The 21,946-nt window shown below is 40.0% G+C and overlaps 1 protein-coding gene and 2 non-coding genes across 3 annotated transcripts; 2 read left to right on the forward strand and 1 right to left on the reverse strand.

Moving 5' to 3' along the window:
* Window positions 1-424: 424 nt before the first annotated feature.
* Window positions 425-4,444, reverse strand: LOC134326203 (uncharacterized protein K02A2.6-like). Its single transcript, XM_063008392.1, has one exon. It carries the CDS (start codon window positions 4,442-4,444, stop codon window positions 425-427), a length of 4,020 nt encoding a protein of 1,339 aa, XP_062864462.1.
* Window positions 4,445-11,382: 6,938 nt separating this feature from the next.
* trnaq-cug (transfer RNA glutamine (anticodon CUG)) lies at window positions 11,383-11,454 on the forward strand. Its single transcript has one exon. It is a non-coding gene; the product is annotated as a tRNA-Gln (tRNA).
* A 325-nt stretch (window positions 11,455-11,779) lies between these two features.
* Window positions 11,780-11,851, forward strand: trnaq-uug (transfer RNA glutamine (anticodon UUG)). The gene has a single exon. It is a non-coding gene; the product is annotated as a tRNA-Gln (tRNA).
* Window positions 11,852-21,946: the final 10,095 nt, after the last annotated feature.

The raw sequence follows: 21,946 nt of genomic DNA on the forward strand, positions 1-21,946 counted from the left end.
GGCTTTACTCCGGGAGCTCCGGTTTCCTCCCTGTGGTATCTTCAATTAACACATCCCAAAATAATATGTTTAAGTATCTTTATTATAAAGTAACAAATCTTAGATAAGCCGTAAAGTCATGTGCACATTCTCCGAACGTAACTTTCTTCTGACCCTGTTTTACAGCACCGCCACAATAACAAAAGGCAACAGCGCCTCCCGCAGGATCAGCTCCCCATTACAGGTCAGTCTTATTATGTTCCCTTTACACAATACTACACCCCCCCTCCCTTAAGCTGAAAGTTTACTAACGTCTTGCAAGTAGCATAAACCCTAAAACACTAACACAAAGGTCCCAACAGTTCACCTAACAGTAACACAAATTTTAACCTTATTCCTCAATTGTATTCTCCTTAATGTCTAACTTAAACTCTTTTGTGTTTATTTATATATATTTCACATAGTCTTTCATGTGTGCTGGGAAACGTCTCTCGCTGTTAGAGCGCCTCAGTGTCTGAAACTCTTGTGTAACATCCTTTTGTAGAGGACTGGTAGAAGGCTCTAACATAGTTTTTTCAGTTATAGTGTCTCTCGTTACTGGTGTAGGAATTTCCAGTAAGGTTGAGGGAGTCGGATGTTCCCTGGCACAAGCCTCTGGTACCTTAACGTTTTCCTCCAGGGTGTCTTCAAGTTCCAGGTGCATAGGCTCTTGGATTCTAGCTCTTATTTGATCTACATGTCTACGCCAAATTTGTCCATTTACTGTGACGACTGTGTAAGACACAGGACCTGTGCAAGTATGCACAGTGGCAGGGACCCATTTAGACCCATAACTGTAGTTCTGAACCATCACCTCATCTCCTGGTTGGAATGTTCGCATTTTAGTGCCCCTATCATGGACTTGTTTTTGTTTCCATTGTTTAAGCTGCACTTTTGCCTTTAGATCTGGTACAAGCAAGTCAAAAGTAGATCTCAACTTTCGTGACATTAATAATTCAGCTGGAGAATGGCCTGTTGTTGTATGTGGAGTGATTCTGTAATTAAACAAGACTCTAGCCAGTTTTGTTTCAATTGTTCCTCCAGCCATTTTCCTTAACCCCTCCTTCAACGTTTGTACCGCTCTTTCGGCTAGTCCATTTGACGAAGGGTGAAAAGGAGCTGATGTTAAATGACGAATGCCATTCTGTTTCATGAATTCTGAAAACTCTGCGCTTGTGAAGTTTGTTCCATTGTCTGTGACCAAACATTCAGGTAACCCATGTGTACTGAAGCTCTGTCTCAGTTTTTCAATAGTGGCTACAGCAGTGGATGAATTCATGGCATACGCCTCTATCCATTTTGAATGTGCGTCCACCAGTACCAAAAACATTTTTCCTAGGAAGGGACCTGCATAATCTGCATGCAATCTGGACCATGGTTTCTCAGGCCATTCCCACGGGTGTAAAGGAGCACTTGCTGGTGACTTTGCATTCTTTTGGCATTCGACACATGCTCTTACTTCATTTTCAACGTCATTGTCCATTCCAGGCCACCACACATATGACCTGGCCAGGCCCTTCATCCTAGACATCCCTGCGTGCGTCTGATGTAACTGCTTCAGTATGACTTTTCTGCCTTGGGGCGGAATTACTACTCTAGCCCCCCATAACAGACAACCGTCCCGAACACTCATCTGTAGATGTCTTGTGTGGTATGGTCGTAATGCTGGATCCGTCGTGGAAGGCCAACCTTTCAACACATACTCTCGAACTTGCAATAGTGTTGAATCTTTTGCTGTCCACTTTTTGAGTTGTTCAGCGGTCAGTGGTCCAGTATCTAACAAGTCTAACATCAACACTTGTTCAGCCAACTCAGGGCTCTCATCCTTCCCAGGCACTGGCAATCTGCTTAGTGCATCCGCGTTGGCATGTTGTTTTCCTGGTTTGTAATAAATTTTATATTCATAAGCTCTCAACATCACAGCCCATCTTTGAACACGGGGAGAAACCATCTGTGGAACTTGTTTCCTTTCACTGAAAAGTGTAATTAGTGGCTGATGGTCTGTATATATTGTAAATACTCGTCCATAGAGGTATTTATGGAACCTTTGAATTCCGAAAATGACAGCAAGACCTTCCTTGTCTAACTGAGAATATCGTCGTTCAGCTGACGTCAATGTGCGGGACATGAACCCCACTGGTCTTTCACTGCCATCCTCCATTTTATGTGATAACACCGCTCCTACGCCATAAGGCGAAGCATCACATGAGAGTATGAGCTCCTTGTCTACTGAATAATGAACAAGCACATCCGCTGACCTAAGCAAATGCTTGGATTTCTGAAAAGCTTCTTCTTGTGGCTTTAGCCATGACCATGGTATGTCCTTTCTCAGCAGCTGGTACAAGGGATTTAGCAGTGTAGCCAGATTAGGTAGGAACTTACTATAATAGTTCAGCAAACCTAAATATGCTTTCAATTCTGTCACATTAGACGGTGCAGGTGCTTCCTCCAAGGCCTGGATTTTTGCCTCCATGGGTTGCAACCCCCGTGCATCTACAATATGGCCTAAATACTGAACTTCTGATTCCATAAAAGCACATTTGTTTCTTTTTAAACGCAATCCTGCCTCTTCCAGACGCCTCAGCACTTCTGCTAGATTCTTCAAATGTTCATCGTCATTTACTCCAGTGACTAAAATGTCATCCAAATAGACTGCTACACGAGGCACACCTTGCAGCAAATTTTCCATGGTCCTCTGAAAAATAGCAGGTGCTGAAGAAACTCCAAAAGGCAATCGATTGTAAGTATACAAGCCTTTGTGAGTGTTTATGGTTACCAATTTTTTCGATTCCTCATCTAAAGTGACTTGTTGATAGGCATGACTCATATCTAGTTTTGAAAATTTCTCTCCTCCTGATAGCACTGCAAACAAATCTTCCACTTTAGGGATTGGATACTGCTCAAGTGATGCTACCTGATTTACAGTCATTTTATAATCCCCACACAATCTAATGGTGCCATCAGGCTTTAGTATTGGAACCACGGGAGCGGCCCATTCAGCATACTTGACTGGAGTGATAATATTCTCCTTTAATAGCCTATCTATTTCTCGCTCTAATTTCACTCTCATAGCATAAGGAACAACACGGGGTCTGTAGAAGCGAGGAGTGGCATTGGCAGCCACATGGACAACAGCTTTGGTGCCCTTCAGTGTTCCTAACTCCTCCCGGAACACATCAGCATGTTTCTGTAGCACTTTTTGCAGGCTTATCTCATCACTTTTGGTGTAGTTCAACCCTGCCCAGTTTAACTTTATGTCTTCCAGCCAGCCTCGGCCTAACAGATTTGGACCTGTACCCTTTACTACTACTAAAGGCAGGGTTTTTATTTGTTTATGGTAAGCAACCTTAACCTGAGCTATTCCAGCTATGCTAATTTGCTCCCCTGTATATGTTTTTAAGAGTAAGTCCGTGGGTGCTAACTTGTGCTGAGGTTCCGTCTTACAAACTGCCCTGAAGTTTGATTCATTCATGATCGTGACACTACTGCCTGTGTCCAACTCAAAACTTACGGGATGACCCTGAATTTTCATTTCTACTTGGAATGGCTTCACTTTCTTCATGCCTGTGCTTTCCACGCTGTACAATGAAAACGCTTGTTCATCTGCTTCTGTTGTATCCTCCTCATCACTAACTTTATGAGATCTACCTGTTCGAGAATTCCCATAACTCCAATCCTTTTTGTCTCCGGGTTGCTTTGTCTTCCGGTTCCGACATGCTCTTGCAATGTGGCCTATTTTTCCACACACGTGACACTTTTCTTGTTTAAACCGGCATTCTGTGGCAGCATGTGACTTTCCTTTACATCTATAACATTCATTCATAACTCTCCCTTCAGACTTTTTTATTTCAGATGCTCTGCTTTTTACTTGTATGGCATTACAGGTGGTGTCCGCTTGCTTTCCTTGTAAATCTTGGGCATTTTTACTAGCAGCCTCTACAGCCAGTGCCATCTGCCATGCTTTTTCAAAAGTCAAGTTTGTTTCAGATAAAAGCCTCCTCTGAATTCGATCATCATTAATGCCACACACTAGCCTGTCTCTTAACATTTGCTCCAAAGTCTCTCCATAATTACAATCTTGTGCCAGACGTCTCAGTTCTGCTACAAATTCAGTCACTGTCTCTGTGGCTTTTCTTGTGCGGGAATCAAACTTAAACCTTTGCACTATTTCACTGGGTCTTGGATTGAAATGATTTTTTAGGAGACTCACCAGCTCAGCATATGATTTCTCACTGGGTTTCACAGGACTTAGGAGATTTCTCATTAAACTGTACGTAGCCGCACCTACTACACTTATAAGGATGGCCCGTTTCTTTTCCTCCTCAGAGATGCCGTTTGCAATGAAAAATTGTTCCAAAACTTCACAGTATTCATCCCAGATCTGGCTTTTTGAGTCAAACGCTGTCAGATTTCCAATAGTTGCCATTTTTCTGTTTCTCTCTCCCTGCTGTCCCTTTTTATTTATCTAGTTTTTCAACTGAGCTTAGTGTGCTATCCGCAGGTCCTATTACTCCAACTTTCCAGCCAAACTTGTCTGAAGTCCGTTCACCTCGTCGCCAGTAAGATGTGGTATCTTCAATTAACACATCCCAAAATAATATGTTTAAGTATCTTTATTATAAAGTAACAAATCTTAGATAAGCCGTAAAGTCATGTGCACATTCTCCGAACGTAACTTTCTTCTGACCCTGTTTTACAGCACCGCCACAATAACAAAAGGCAACAGCGCCTCCCGCAGGATCAGCTCCCCATTACAGGTCAGTCTTATTATGTTCCCTTTACACAATACTACACTCCCACAGTCCAAAAACATGCAAGTGAGGTGAATTGGAGATACTAAATTGTCCATGACTGTGTTCAATATAAACTTGTGAACTGATGAACCTTGTGTGAAGATAAACCACCGTTTCCTGTCATGAATGTAACCAAAAGTGTAAAACATGACGTTAAAATCCTAATAAACATACAACAAACAAACATGCCACTGGGTAATAACTACACCTCAGCTTCATGCACTTTTTAGACGCTCCCTTAAACTTCCTTAGCATTTCAACGCAGATGAACCTCACAGTTACAAAATAACAGAAAATAAACATTTACAGAAAAAACGTTTTAAACATATTTGATTGTAGTTTGTTCCTTGTTTACTGCAGAATCAGTTAATGCAGTTTCACTCATTTTTGGATGTTTATTAGCCGAGAACTAGCCGAAAGAAACTCGAATGTCAGGCGAATGTCCAAGACTTCCTGGTTTAGTTCGTGAGTGTTCTGTTCAAAACAAGTGTGTTTAAATCAAATCAACAATCAGAACTACATAAAGTAACAATACACAGTAATGTACAGAAGTGTGGAAATGTATAAACTCACCTGCGTTCATCAACTTCAATTATCAACAAAACTACAAACACAGACACGGAACAGATCCGCACTCGAACAGAACAGGATCAGATCAGTTTCACTTCTACTGAACTAAAGGAGAGAGAGAGAGAGAGAGATGGAACCTGGCCAGGGTCGCGGTGGGTCCTTCTTTACTTGTTAACTGAATGTAAATCAGGAACACATGCTGCACAATTATTTGAAGGTAATCAATTATCATTCAGTGTAGTTTTAAATAATACACACACATCTACTTTTTATGTATGTCTCATCCTGCAACTGTTTCCCCAGCTAACAATTTTTGGTTCCCAGAACGTTCCGGGAACGTTAGTTTTTGGTTACCAGAACGTTCTGGGAACGGATCATTTTGGTTCCTCGGGAAAGTTTTCTTTACGGAAATAGAACGTACCCATTTGGTTGTGCATTATAGTTGTGGGAACGTTCCCCTAACATTCCCGTAACCTTAAAATTATTGAAACCTTAAGGGAACCTTGTACTAACCTTTAAATTATTGAAAACTTTAGACAACCTTGCAATAACACTCCGGTAACACCGGCAGCCCGTGTCGGCTCTGACTCTTTTTAAATGACTGCCCAGAATCGGGCCAAATACACTGGCCCAAATCCCAGATCTCCGCCGACTCTCCCATAACTGGGCCGGAATAGCCCCCGAAACACTACGATATCATTTATTTACCGTTTTCTTCTCCTTTCACATATCCTCATAGATAAAATAGTAGATTTATGATACAGATTAACTACAGATGCTACAGATTAACTACAGATTGTGCAGTAGAAAGTATTTTATTAAGATAATTGCAGCAAGTAGTATAATAATAATAATCAGGATATTATAAATAAGACCAATTACAAAAGTGAACCAAAATAACAGCTATATGAATACTATACATAGAAAATAACTATAATAATAATTATATATTTTCATGGGACAACACTATAGACATGAAACTTGGATATAACTTAGAGTAGTCTGTGTACAGCTTATATATGTATAGCAGTGTAGATTTACTGTCTTCTGAAAATAACTCAACACACAGCCATTAATGTCTAAATAGCTGGCAACATAAGTGAGTACACCCCACAGTGAACATGTCCAAATTGTGCCCAAATGTGTCGTTGTCCCTCCCTGGTGTCATGTGTCAAGGTCCCAGGTGTAAATGAGGAGCAGGGCTGTTAAATTTGGTGTTTTGGGTACAATTCTCTCATACTGGCCACTGGATATTCAACATGGCACCTCATGGCAAAGAACTCTCTGAGGATGTGAGAAATAGAATTGTTGCTCTCCACAAAGATGGCCTGGGCTATTAGAAGATTGCTAACACCCTGAAACTGAGCTACAGCATGGTGGCCAAGGTCATACAGCGGTTTTCCAGGACAGGTTCCACTCGGAACAGGCTTCGCCAGGGTCGACCAAAGAAGTTGAGTCCACGTGTTCGGCGTCATATCCAGAGGTTGGCTTTAAAAAATAGACACATGAGTGCTGCCAGCATTGCTGCAGAGGTTGAAGATGTGGGAGGTCAGCCTGTCAGTGCTCAGACCATACGCCAGCAAACAGTTTGCTGAAGACAAGCAGTCCAAGAACATGGATTACTGAAATGCCCTGTGGTCTGATGAGACCAAGATAAACTTGTTTGGCTCAGATGGTGTCCAGCATGTGTGGCGGCACCCTGGTGAGAAGTACCAAGACAACTGTATCTTGCCTACAGTCAAGCATGGTGGTGGTAGCATCATGGTCTTGGGCTGCATGAGTGTTGCTGGCACTGGGGAGCTGCGGTTCATTGAGGGAAACATGAATTCCAACATGTACTGTGACATTCTGAAACAGAGCATGATCCCCTCCCTTCGAAAACTGGGCCTCATGGCAGTTTTCCAACAGGATAACGACCCCAAACACAACCTCCAAGATGACAACTGCCTTGCTGAGGAAGCTGAAGGTAAAGGTGATGGACTAAACCCAATTGAGCACCTGTGGCGCATCCTCAAGTGGAAGGTGGAGGAGTTCAAGGTGTCTAACATCCACCAGCTCCGTGATGTCATCATGGAGGAGTGGAAGAGGATTCCAGTAGCAACCTGTGCAGCTCTGGTGAATTCCATGCCCAGGAGGGTTAAGGCAGTGCTGGATAATAATGGTGGTCACACAAAATATTGACACTTTGGGCACAATTTGGACATGTTCACTGTGGGGTGTACTCACTTATGTTGCCAGCCATTTAGACATTAATGGCTGTGTGTTGAGTTATTTTCAGAAGACAGTAAATCTACACTGCTATACAAGCTGTACACTGACTACTCTAAGTTATATCCAAGTTTCATGTCTATAGTGTTGTCCCATGAAAAGATATAATAAAATATTTGCAGAAATTTGAGGGGTGTACTCACTTTTGTGATACACTGTATATATATATATATATATATACTGTATATATATACAGTATATATATACAGTATATATACCACAGGGCATTCCAGTAATCCATGTTCTTGGACTGCTTGTTTTCAGCAAACTGTTTGCGGGCTTTCTTGTGCATCAGCTTCCTTCTGGGATGACGACCATGCAGACCGAGTTGATGCAGTGTGCGGCGTATGGTCTGAGCACTGACAGGCTGACCTCCCACGTCTTCAACCTCTGCAGCAATGCTGGCAGCACTCATGTGTCTATTTTTTAAAGCCAACCTCTGGATATGACGCCGAACACGTGGACTCAACTTCTTTGGTCGACCCTGGCGAAGCCTGTTCCGAGTGGAACCTGTCCTGGAAAACTGTATGACCTTGGCCACCATGCTGTAGCTCAGTTTCAGGGTGTTAGCAATCTTCTTATAGCCCAGGCCATCTTTGTGGAGAGCAACAATTCTATTTCTCACATCCTCAGAGAGTTCTTTGCCATGAGGTGCCATGTTGAATATCCAGTGGCCAGTATGAGAGAATTGTACCCAAAACACCAAATTTAACAGCCCTGCTCCCCATTTACACCTGGGACCTTGACACATGACACCAGGGAGGGACAACGACACATTTGGGCACAATTTGGACATGTTCACTGTGGGGTGTACTCACTTATGTTGCCAGCTATTTAGACATTAATGGCTGTGTGTTGAGTTATTTTCAGAAGACAGTAAATCTACACTGCTATACAAGCTGTACACTGACTACTCTAAGTTATATCCAAGTTTCATGTCTATAGTGTTGTCCCATGAAAAGATATAATGAAATATTTGCAGAAATGTGAGGGGTGTACTCACTTTTGTGATACACTGTATATATATATATACTGTATATAAACAATATAAAGAAGCAATGTTTGTTTGTTTATTAGGATTTTAACCTCATGTTTTACACTTTGGTTACATTCATGACAGGAACGGTAGTTACTCATTACACAACATTCATCAGGTCACAAGGTTATATCAAACACAGTCATGAACAATGTAGTGTCTCCAATTCACCTCACTTGCATGTCTTTGGACTGTGGGAGGAAACCGGAGCACCCGGATGAAACCTGCACGGACATGGGGAGAACATGCAAACAACACAGAAAGGACCCAGACCGCCCCACCTGGGGATCGAACCCAGAACCTTCTTGCTGAACCTTGGCTGATGTGTTCATAGTTTTTACTCATGTATGAGAGGTGAATAAGCAAATGTGGCTCAGTGATGGTAGTGGACACTTGAATATCTACAAAAAATACAAGGGACAACCTTTGGGTTATAAAACTATATATGATCAGCCATAACATTAAACCTCCTTGTATGTATACACTTTTTCTATCTGCTCCACTAACAGATAGTTTACGGATAGTTTACTAACCATTTACTGACTTTCCCTATGGGATTAATAAAGTTATCTATCTATAGGTGCACTTTGTAGCTCTACAGTTCCACTGTCGTCCATCAGTTACTCTGCATACTTTGTTACCCCCTTTTACCCTGTTCTTCAATAGTCAGGACCTCCACATGACCACCTCAGAGCAGGTATTATTTAGGTGGTGGATCATTCTCAGCACTGCAGTGACACTGACATGGTTGTGGTGTGTTAGTGTGTGTTGTGCTGGTATGAGTGGATCAGACACAGCATCGCTGCTGGAGTTTTCAAATACCGTGTCCACTCACTGTCCACTCTTATATTATACACACCTGCTTTGTTGGTCCACCTTGTGGATGTAGTCAGAGATGGTAGGTCGTCTGTTGCTTATTATTGTATTACTATTATTGTTGTTCTTGTTCTTGTTGCTTATTGTAGCTTTTAAGTTAACGTTATCTACAGTATTCAGTGAGCTTCAATTATTTAGCAGCTGTTGTCTAATGCTAGAAACTGTTAGCCTTTTAGCTAACGTTACCTGAAGTGTTTCAGTTCAGACTACCAGTTAACCTGAAACTCACTAGATAACATTACCTAACAGTTTCCATTTCCAAATTGTTCTCTATCTTAATCCAGAACTCATTAATAGACATTGTGCTTACATTTTACTAAGTAAAAAGTTGTTAAGATTAAACGTTTATTTACCTCACACGAACGAACGATTCCTCTTTTTCAACGGCTCGCGTCGCACTGTTGCTATGGTGACGCTGTTCAACATGGGCCAGATGATTGTGCTAGCTGGGTTAACTTAGAAACCTTCTGGGAACGTTACTGGAACGTTACTTTATACACATAAGAAAGAAAACCTTTTACAAGCTTTAACTAACGTTCTCTGTTAGTTTTCATAAAACCATGAGAGAACGTTAGGTTTCATAGTTCCCGGAACGTTCCGGGAACAGCGCTGATTTTTTTAACGAAAATAGAACGTCACCATAACGTTATGGGATGGTTCCCTAAAAATAACCATAGGGGAACCAAAATCTAACGTTACGGGAACGTTCTGTGTTAGCTGGGACTTAGTTTGTCCCAGTCAAAATTTCTCTCTGCATTACTATTAGTACCAGTACCAGGGTGTGTCATGGTATGGGGGTGTGTCAGTACCATCTTGAATTGTGTTTGTTTGTAAACTGTGAATTAGTTCTTAATCTGGTCGTGATGTTAGTGAATTAAACCTACATCACTCTGATGGTCTGATCGATGAGCTGTCTGTTCTGACCTGCTGCTTAAGCCCGGCTAGCTCAGTCGGTAGAGCATGAGACTCTTACTCTCCGAGTCGTTGGTTCGAGCCCCACGTTGGCCGAGTGTCTTCATTTAACATCTACTGAAACCAAAAGGACGTTCTTCCACTTTGGACAACCGGTGTCTGGTGACTTATCAGGTGGATATTTGTGCTTGTAGGACTGTTGTTTACTGGATGTTTATCAGTTACTTATTTCCACTATTCTGTGGGACTACAGAATGTAGTTATTGTTTCTAAAATCCGTTTGATCAACAGGCAGGTTGTGCAATAAAAGACACTCATCCCTGGGTGGGCTCGAACCACCAACCTTCCGGTTAACAGCCGAACACGCTAACCGATTGCGCCACAGAGACGCAGGCACAGCTGTTTCATTGGACGGTACACACGGGTCACATGACTTGCTAACTTTTACAGCAGGGCAATTAAGTTTGGCAAATTAAAATAATGGCATGTTTCTGACCTGAATGAGAGGGGCATTAAAACGACCTCACACTTGTCAGAGACAACGTTTGAAGCACAGGTCAATGGGACCTGCTAGTTAGAGAAGGATCACTTGTTTGTTAGTTTAAGTCCTAAAGTGGGTTTACAGCTCTATCTACCGGCCAACTGAGTCCTGAACTTGGTGCAATTTTCCAACAGTGGAACGTTTTGTTGTGATTTTGATACCTGGGTGGCAATGTTTAACTAAAATTACTTTTATTTAGTGTTTAAAACTTCTAAATTACCTCAGTTTGTTCAATTGATTTCAATCAATTATATCAATCACGTAAGTTTAAATCACTTGAGATGTAAAAGTAAAGTCTGAAGTTGTGTAGTTTTGCTTTATTTACTTAGCAAATGGCGAATCATTACGTTTAGTTTTTGAGGTGTCAGGGTTCCATGGTGTAATGGTTAGCACTCTGGACTCTGAATCCAGCGATCCGAGTTCAAATCTCGGTGGGACCTTACTGCTTTTATTTGGGGCCGGTGTGAGCTCCAAGATTGAGAAACATTAGCAGTTTCAGGATGGTAGCATTCAGCGCATGTGCAGTACAACAGAGCATCGCAATTGCTTGTGCTAGTTTAGAGTCACCTTAAATGACATGTTCATTTCCATCCATTCATCCAGCTTGAATATCATAATAGCACTAGTAGTGTTATAGTGTTCCACATGCGACTGCTCCATCCCAAAATATAATCGCTAATCATTGTTTACAGCGCCATCTAACAGCCAACTTGCTCTTAAATGACTAATTATTCACTTTTGGGTTTAAGTAAGACCTCACTGTGTGGTTTCATGGTGTAATGGTTAGCACTCTGGACTTTGAATCCAGTGATCCGAGTTCAAATCTCGGTGGAACCTGGTTTTATTTAGGTAAAAACAGTGTTATCAATGCTGAGTAGAGAATAGTGTTCCACATGTGACTGTTCTATGCCCAATTGTAACACCAAAAGCAGTGGCGGCTGGTGCTAAAAAATTTGAGGGGGGCGCAAACAAAACAACAAATTAAAAACAAAACAATAAAAAAACAAGCCTTTAAAAGTAGCACTATTTGAACATGAATTTTGCCCTCCTTTCCTTCTGTCTTGCAAATTTCTCAATGACATTATGGTTAAAGTCAGTAATCTCAGTCACTAGTCTCTTCTCCATTGACAGCATGGCCAATGCATTCAGCCTGTCCTGGGTCATAGAGTTTCTCAGAAAAGTTTTAATTCTTTTCAAGGTTGAGAAGCACCTTTCAGCTTCTGCTGTGGTGTGGTGATGAGGATCTTCAGGAGAGTGACAGTCTCTGAAAATACTTCAAGATTATTTTCCATAAACAGCTGGAATAGGCCCACAGCACCACAACAGGCTTTGAACTCTTCCTTGCTGTAGATAAGACTAAGCTCTGTCTTCAGCTTGCCTTGATTGAGCACTGGATAGGCTTTTAAGGTGTTGCTCAGTGCATCTTTAGGAAATGCTGTCCTGTATTGTTCAAACCTGTCCCCCTGCAAGAGTGTGGCACTAACAAGGTGGTTTGTGAAGGAAAAGTGCTCACTGGTGTGTATGATATCACAGACCTAGAGAAGGATAAACATGAAAATTATGAAGTGATCATAATTTATTTATTTCACATCTAAATAGTTATTTTTCTATCACTGTTGAAATTTAGTCATAGATCAAGTCATAGAAATGAGTTTGCTGTTATTTTCAAGACAAAATGTGTTAAAGCATTTTTGGAACAGAATTTTTGTGGAACAGGTTTATAGAAAATCCAGGAACCAAATGTTATGAGAATTTGTTTTAATCCATATTACCCATATATTGCAGTACAGCAAGAATAATAACATATATTGCTGACAAGCATTACACCAACATACACTGATCATTCATGCAGAGCATAGAAACAGCTCTAAACAAATCTAATTGGACTGTGACTTCCACAACTCACCTCTGCAGCAATCCTTTCATGGTCTTCTACACTGAGTGTCCGACGCTTCTTTACTGGCTGACCGCTACCTTCACTGCTTTGTTTAACCATGGAATGGAGATAATTTCTGCAAAGGAAAAAAATTACAATAACAATAATAATAACAATAATACTAATAAACAAAAGAGGAAAATGTACAACCATTACCTGATCTTTTGAATGTCCTGCTGGAACTGCTGAATGCTCTCCTTGATATAAACTGAATCTATGACCTTCTTCTGGAGTTTGGAATAGAGGAGGTCCACATGAGGCATGATATGGTGGAAAAGCTGCAGAAAGAACTTAAAATCCTGATCCTCCAGTAGCATGGCAAACGCACCTGCCTCTCTGACAGTAATGGGGTCAAAGTCACCAGAGTCTCGTATGCTTTCAAAACAGCGAATGAGGTCCTCTCTGTGTTCAAACACAGTATTGATGGTACGGCTGTGAAAGTTCCATCTGATGTTGCTGGATGCTGGTAGTCTGTGCGCCCCAACTTTATCAAGAATACTTGTGCGCTTGGGTGATCTGGAAAAAAAGCTGGCAAATCCACCAAGGTTAGAAAAAAAAATTCTCACTTTGGTTATGTGAGAAGTAGCCTGCTGCATTATCAGACTGAGCTGATGTGCGTAGCAGTGGATGTAGTGTGCATTTGGGTACATGTCTTGTATCTTCTTCTGAACACCTGCAGTGGCACCCCTCATCACGCTGGCTCCATCATATGCCTGGCAGATGAGCTTACCCTTTTGATCCTCAGGAAGGATAGTTGCAAGACGTTCTTTTAGGGCTGTAGCAATGGAATCAGCAGTGGCCGACTGCAAAGGGACGAACTAAAAAAATTGTTCCTGCACATTGTTTTTAGCATCAATATAGCGTAGTACAAGAACAAGCTGGCACTGCGTGGCAATATCCATTGTCTCATCTGCCTGGATTGAAAGAAAATCGCTGCCCTGGGCTTCTTTGATTATATGTTCCTTCAGAACAGACAACACACAGTCCAGTAGCTCATTCTGCACAGTTTTTGAAGTTCCCTTAAACACAGTGGCATTCTCAATGTGCTCTCTCAGCACTCCATCAAGAGAAGCAACAAAATCCTCCAACCCTTCGAAAAATTCCGGGATTATCTGAGATCTTACTTTCATCATGGCCACGCAAGGCCAGCTCAAAGGCTCCACAAAATCACACAGTCTATTATTCTACGTAGACAGGATGTGCCGATTTTTTGTCACCTCTTCATTGTGCCTTCTAACAGCAATCCTGTAACCTTAATCTAGCTGTTGAGCAATGCTAAGTTTCCCAAAAAAACTTAGCTTCATAGCATTGTCTAGATGGCTGCGGCTGTTTTCGTGCCGTTTGCATTTTTCTGAAAGATGTTTTAAATCTCGTACCCCGGTCGTTATCCACAACGCCTCCGTGCCAGGACTTTGAAATAGCAAACAGGGAAAGCAGTAAAAGGCATTACTTACGTCGCATCCAGCTAGCCAATTCCGTTTGTCATAACAAGAGCTGGAAAAGGCTCGGGTGTAGTCTCGTCCTCGATCACTTGCCTGTTGCTGAATTTGTAAATTGGAACGAGCTTCTTTATCCTTTTTTTTTTGTTCCAGTGAACGCTTTGTGAAAGTGTTTCTTTGTAAAGACAAGACTGAATTATCTTTCATTATGGAAGAAATGCTGCTCCAATCTGCAACTAACTGTTTAACGTGAACCAAGCTGATGAACTGCAGCTGATTGATCAGTCAGTAGGCTTGTTCGAGATGAACTGCGCCTTGCCTTGGTGGTCAGTGAGAGCTGCCGGTTGCAGTTGGGGGAGGAGGTTAAAAGAAAGCCATCAAGTCGGACAGTCGCCACCTGCAACCCATGTGAGCTACAGCGGATCTCGTGGCGTTTGCCTTCTTCGTGGCTGATGAAGTGAATGCAGTAGAAATCGCTCTGCTTTTGCGTGAAATCGAACTAAACATTCTTGATCATTGAGCAGGTTAAACCCAGCGTTTGTTTTCCAAATCCATAGTGGTAAATATAGATGATGGTCAGCTATATTCACCACTATGGATTTGGAAAACAAAAGCTGGGTTTAAAGTGTCAAACTAAGTTTCTCTAATCTGTAAATAAATATAGTTTTACTCATCATTCATTTATCTTGTAGATTGGTGAAAAAGAAAAGTTCTAACAAACATGTTATCAAACACATATTTATGTTATTGAATAGATTTAAATATTTGTCTACAACAATTTAAATGAATAGACCTAAACTATGTAGCCTATTTTTCAAGACTGTCTATTGAGACATTTCACATGAAAACGTGTGAATACATAATTCCAAATATACGGTTTGTTCAAGGTAGAATTAGTGAATATGATAAACAATGTACGTAAAAGTGTTCTAGAAATAATTAAATGGAAATTATAAAGTGCACTCAATCAGACCTTAATCATTATGGTTGTGTATATGATAAATAGACTGCAATTATATTGTGTCAAAGTGGCTTAATTATCCAAACTGTCTAATTATATTGTCTACGTAAGGACTTAATCACATTTACCCTTCTTTAGGCTTGTTCCAAAAATAAAACATTTTGTAGAGGATGTTGTCCCCCTCTATAGTCTCTCAGAATTTAGAGGTCATTGCAGACTCTCCAAAGGACAAGTGGAGGTACGATATGATAACCTTCTTTTCTCTCACTTACTATGTAGGATCTTATAAGCACCATTGGCCCTGTCTATATGAATCCACAGCAGACAAAATTGCCACTGACAAAGAGTGTCCTAGCCTGTCTCGAACCAGGAGTCATATATATAGGGGTATTTCAGACAGATTCAATATCACAAAATCCACTCTTGCCAAACATCTCCATGAGTTTTGTACTCACATGGCACACCACATTTCCTGGCCTTTAGGACAAACCCTGCACAATTCTTTGTTAGGCTTTCAAGCAGCTGGATTTCCAAACACTATCTGTGCAGTAGATAGATGCCACATTCATATTCAGAAGCCACACTGTGACAACCCCCTGGCATATTTTAACAGGAAACAGTTATATTCTATCATTCTCACTGGATTTTGTGACAGTCACCGGCAGTTCACCCACATCAGCGTGGGTCATCCTGGTAGCTGTCATGATGCCAGAGCCTTTCGCCTCACAGAGGTTGCTTGTCTTTTAGAAGAAGATCCCCTGTCTGTCCCTGGTCCCACAAGGGATGTATATAATTGGGGATTCAGCCTACCCTCTATTGCCCCAACTGATGAGGACTTACAGAGACAATGGGCACTTGACAGCTAGGCAGAAGCGCTTTAATAGAAAACTAAACACTGGCCGTGTGGTCATTGAGCATGCCTTCGGCAAAGTTTAGGAGACTCCGATGCCTGCACATGAGGAATGTCCAGTCCATCAGCTCAGCAGTGTCTGTTGCATTCTACACAGTGTTTGCTTGGAGCCAGGAGACCATGGTGATGATGTGCAGGATGAAGAGGATGATGAACAGCATTCACTACAACCTCACAACCAAGATGCAATTCATTATAGAGACATAATAAAAAAAATGTTTTTGTGTCATCTTTAACTTCATGCCTTTTGGAGATCATTTTATCTTCAACTTGCTTAACTGTTCACAGTAACAGTAATTGTGACCAGGGTGCCCAAATGTTGGCATGCCACTGTATTTTATACATTGTTAAACAGTAAACTTCAGTATGCTCACCGATGTGCCCAGTATGAGTCACTAATGAATAATGTGGTTAATAAGTACATTGTACAATTGTGTAGAAGTTTGTGCTTCTTCGAGCACTGACACATCAGTTATTTAGGCATTGATGATGAATAGTGGCTGTGGTTTATTGAAGATCAATCTCTTAACACAATCATCTTCTGAACAAGATTGTTTTGTTCTTCCAGAACAGCTTACCTTCTGGCCTTGGTTCTTGTAAACATCCACCATGCACATCCACACATTTTTATTAATGTAGCATATTTTAAAATGTTTACAAAGTTTACAGAGAACAATGAAAAATAATCAAAGTGTAATAGTGATAGTGGTATTAAAACAGTTAAGATATAAAATATTAAAGCAATTTAGATTGCCTTATATTAATAAAATTAGAAGACAAGACCCATCAGAAGTTCTAGAAAAACATCAAGATAAAAAGATATGTTACATTAAAGAAATATCAGGTAGCTTACTTGAGTCTTTTCATGATATGGAATGATAATTATGAAATGTTGCAATTTGTACGAAAATAAACTGTCATGCTACTAGAAAGCATGATAGTATTTCACACATATCGGGTCTTTAAGACAAATAAACTGAGATTTACATTTTAGAATGAAACGAAACAACCGCCAGAGGATTCAGCGGCGCTTCTAGCTAATGAAGATTAAGCTCTGTCGTCATCAAGCCGTCTCTCAGGCAGCGCAGCCCGTGGAGAGCAACTGCAGGGACCGGTTCTGCCACCTGCAGCCGCCCCGCTATCGCGAGATTATAACGAGTCTGTCACCGAGACGCGCCAGTGGCGCCGACGCAAGCCAGGCGGCGATCGGTCTGCGCAGCGCCGGGTTAAGTCGAACAAGCCTTATAACACTACTAGTGGTATTATGATATTCAAGCTGGATGAATGGATGGAAGGAATGTCATTTAAGGTGACTCTTAACTAGCACAAGCAATTGCGCTGCTCTGTTGTAATGCACATGCGCTGAATGCTACCATCCTGAAACTGCTAATGTTTCTCAATCTTCGACCTCACACCGGGGCCCTAAATTAAAGCAGTAAGATCCCACCGAGATTTGAACTCGGATTGCTGGATTTAGAGTCCAGAGTGCTAACCTTTACACCATGGAACCCTGACACCACATTAAAAAAGAAAAATACACACAACTTTAGACTTTACTTTTACATATCAGATTATTTATATTTAAACTTACGTGATTGATATAATTGACTGAAATCAATTGAAAAAACTGAGGTAATTTAAAAGTTTTAAACACTAAATAAAAGTAATTTTAGGTAAACATTGCCACCCAAGGATCAAAATCTTAACAAAACATTCCAGTTTTGGAAAATTGCACTAAGTTCAGGATGCAGTTGGCCGGTAGATTGTGCTGTAAACAATGACTTGACGCTTTGTGTTCTAATTTAGCATAGAGCAGTCACATGTGAAACACTATTTTCTACTCATCATTGATAACAGTGTTTTTACCTAAATAAAGCCAGGTTCCACTGAGATTTGAACTCAGATCGTTGGATTCAGAGTCCAGAGTGCTAACCACTACACCATTACACCATAAAAGAAGAAATGAGCACAAAGGTTAATAATTACACTATTAACTCCACATGTTTTTTATGTAGTGTTTATGGTATTTAAGCTGGATGGATAGATAGAAGTTCACATGTCAGACATCCCAAGTTGCAAAAACTCATTTCACGGAGCTAAAACAAAGCTAAAACCCTCTCGCACACAGCAAAGGATTATGGGTGATAACAGAACTTTTAGGAGCTGCTTACTGAGCTACTGAACTAACTGTTGGCATCACAAACACATTACTGTGTACTACATAGTGCACTAGATAGTGTGCAAGATAATAGATTTATGTTCCCTACATAGTGCACTAGATTGTATATTAAAAAATAATTAGTTTTTTACTTAGTGCACTAGATAGTGTACTAGATAATAGACCTATGTTTCTTACATAATGCTTTAGGTAGCGTATTAGTTAACGGATTTAGGTTCCCTACATAGTGCTCTAAATTGTATATCAGATAATGGATTTATGTTCCCTACATAGTGCACTAGATAGTATTTTAGATATGAATTTATGTTCCCTACGTAGTGAACTAGATAGTGAATTAGACAATTGGTTAATTTTCCCTACACAGCGCACTAGAAAGTATAACTAGATGATGATTTGTGTTCCTTACATAGTGCACTAGATAGTGTATTACATAATTATGTACCCTACATAGTGCACTAGATAGTGTATTACATAATTAATTATGTTCCCTACATAGTGCACTAGATTGTATATTTGATCATAGATTTATGTTCCCTACACAGTGCGCTAGATTGTATATCAGATAACGGATTTAATACGCGATTGTATTAATAAAATCTGTGTCGCCTGTGTGTGTGTGTGTGTGTGTTCTCTTGGCCGCTCGTTCTAGATTCTGGGAGATTTTATCTGACTTGCGGGAATCAGGGAGCCGCTATGTATATGCTGGAGACTCACGGAACTTTTTCTGTACTTTATTTTACAAAAAGCCAGAGTGTACAATGAGAAGGGGAATTATGTTTCTTATTATATAATTGTTTCTCAACAAAAACCCCAGACTTCATTAGTTTATTACATTAATAAAATTACTTTTTATTCACCTACAAACTGTAGTGGGTTTTCACTGCACATGATGAACTAATTAACACAAAATCATTTATTAGTCAAAGCAAATTGATGATACATTCACCTCATAAATCATGATACACTGCTCTTCCCTACATGAAACTAAGTACAAAATATTGGTATCTGATCGATATCGGCGATACTGACCCTGTATTTACTTGGTATCGGATCGATACCAAATGTTGCAGTATCGCACATATGGAGGTAAATATGTAGCAAAAGTTTTGCACCTGTAAAAAAAAATCTGTAACTGTGAAAAAGATTTGTACCTGTAAAAAATAAATCTGTAACTGTAAAAAAGTTTTGCACCTGTAAAAAATAAATCTGTAACTGTAAAAAAGATTTGTACCTGTAAAAAATAAATCTGTAACTGTAAAAAAGATTTGTACCTGTAAAAAATAAATCTGTAACTGTAAAAAAGATTTGTACCTGTAAAAAATAAATCTGTACTTTTATTTTCGATGTGAGAATAAAAACATTGCAGCACAGTTTCAAATCTGCCCGCCACGAGTTTTGCAACAAATATCTCAGTCAGCGTGTTGCAAAACTGATCTGTACCTGTAGCTGCAGGGGCGGGGCTTAGAGGGGCAGGGGGCGGGACTACTGGGGAGATAGACGTAATTACCGACCAATCAAAAGAGCTTGTTTGTAGCGCAGCAAGAAGCGTGTCAATCACAAGTTTCATTGTAGTTGGATCAGAACATCATAACTCACGTCATAACGTCCTTATTAGTGTTGCTGTGGGTATTATGGTGGATGTTTGCTGCGTGTTGTCTGCTAGTTAATGTGTTAATGCGTTTAACCCTGCTAGTTTTATACTGGACATATTGGACATTCGTCTGACATTCGAGTTTCTTTCATCTCGTTCTCGGCTAATAAACATTCAAAAGCGAATTAACCTGCACGAACTGACTCTGCAGTAAACAAAGCACAAACTACAATCTAATATGTTTTTAAAAGTCTTTCTGTTTATTTTTATTTAACGCTATTTCGTGATTGTGAGCTTTATCTGCCTTGAAAAGCCAAGGGAGCCTCTCAAAAGTGCATAAAACCCGTTTATAGTTCTGTATTACCTAGTGACATGTACCATTCACCACAACTGTATTAAGTCCTAAAGAAATCTAAACAAACATTTTAATGTAATAAGCAATGTAAATTGCAATGAAAAATTTCTATATTTCATTCTTTATTATTATACTATAGGACTTTGTATGATTTATCGCTGCTGTAAGACTATTATGTAAAATAGTGAGTAGTGCAAGTGACATGGTAACTACTACAACCTTTTTTGTATAAAAATGTACGTTTCTATGCTATATTTTATTGTTTATTACTATACCCACACTGTAGAGCTTTTTTCTGTAATTTAGGGGTAGTAGGTGGTGCATGTCACTACATTGCTTATTACATTAAAATGTTTGTTTAGATTTCTTTAGGACTTAATACAGTTGTGGTGAATGGTACATGTCACTAGGTAATACAGAACTATAAACGGGTTTTATGCACTTTTGAGAGGCTCCCTTGGCTTTTCAAGGCAGATAAAGCTCACAATCACGAAATAGCGTTAAATAAAAATAAACAGAAAGACTTTTAAAAACATATTAGATTGTAGTTTGTGCTTTGTTTACTGCAGAGTCAGTTCGTGCAGGTTAATTCGCTTTTGAATGTTTATTAGCCGAGAACGAGATGAAAGAAACTCGAATGTCAGACGAATGTCCAATATGTCCAGTATAAAACTAGCAGGGTTAAACGCATTAACACATTAACTAGCAGACAACACGCAGCAAACATCCACCATAATACCCACAGCAACACTAATAAGGACGTTATGACGTGAGTTATGATGTTCTGATCCAACTACAATGAAACTTGTGATTGACACGCTTCTTGCTGCGCTACAAACAAGCTCTTTTGATTGGTCGGTAATTACGTCTATCTCCCCAGTAGTCCCGCCCCCTGCCCCTCTAAGCCCCGCCCCTGCAGCTACAGGTACAGATCAGTTTTGCAACACGCTGACTTGAGATATTTGTTGCAAAACTCGTGGCGGGCAGATTTGAAACTGTGCTGCAATGTTTTTATTCTCACATCGAAAATAAAAGTACAGATTTATTTTTTACAGGTACAAATCTTTTTTACAGTTACAGATTTATTTTTTACAGGTACAAATCTTTTTTACAGTTACAGATTTATTTTTTACAGGTACAAATCTTTTTTACAGTTACAGATTTATTTTTTACAGGTACAAATCTTTTTCACAGTTACAGATTTTTTTTTACAGGTGCAAAACTTTTGCTACATATTTACCTCCATACGCACACCACTAATACAGATGTGCTAATGGAGATGTTTTACTACTAAGCTGCTGTTCAACTCCAGTCCAGTTGGTGACGCTGGTGCGTCTTAAGTTGTTCTGCCAACCGCCATTAAACATCATAAGAAGAACAAGAAGCTGCTGTGTTTGTACTGTAGAGCCTCATCTGTAAGTAAAATATGTATTTAATTATAACCCTTATATTTAATTATAACCACATTCTAATTAATAATAAAACTAGAGTTCATAATAAAACATCACTGTGAGGATTTGAGGAGCTTTAACTCCAGTTTTATTTAAACACACAAACTATT

This window comes from Trichomycterus rosablanca, chromosome 14, assembly GCF_030014385.1.
Source record: "Trichomycterus rosablanca isolate fTriRos1 chromosome 14, fTriRos1.hap1, whole genome shotgun sequence".
In the NCBI taxonomy this organism is placed as follows: domain Eukaryota; kingdom Metazoa; phylum Chordata; class Actinopteri; order Siluriformes; family Trichomycteridae; genus Trichomycterus; species Trichomycterus rosablanca.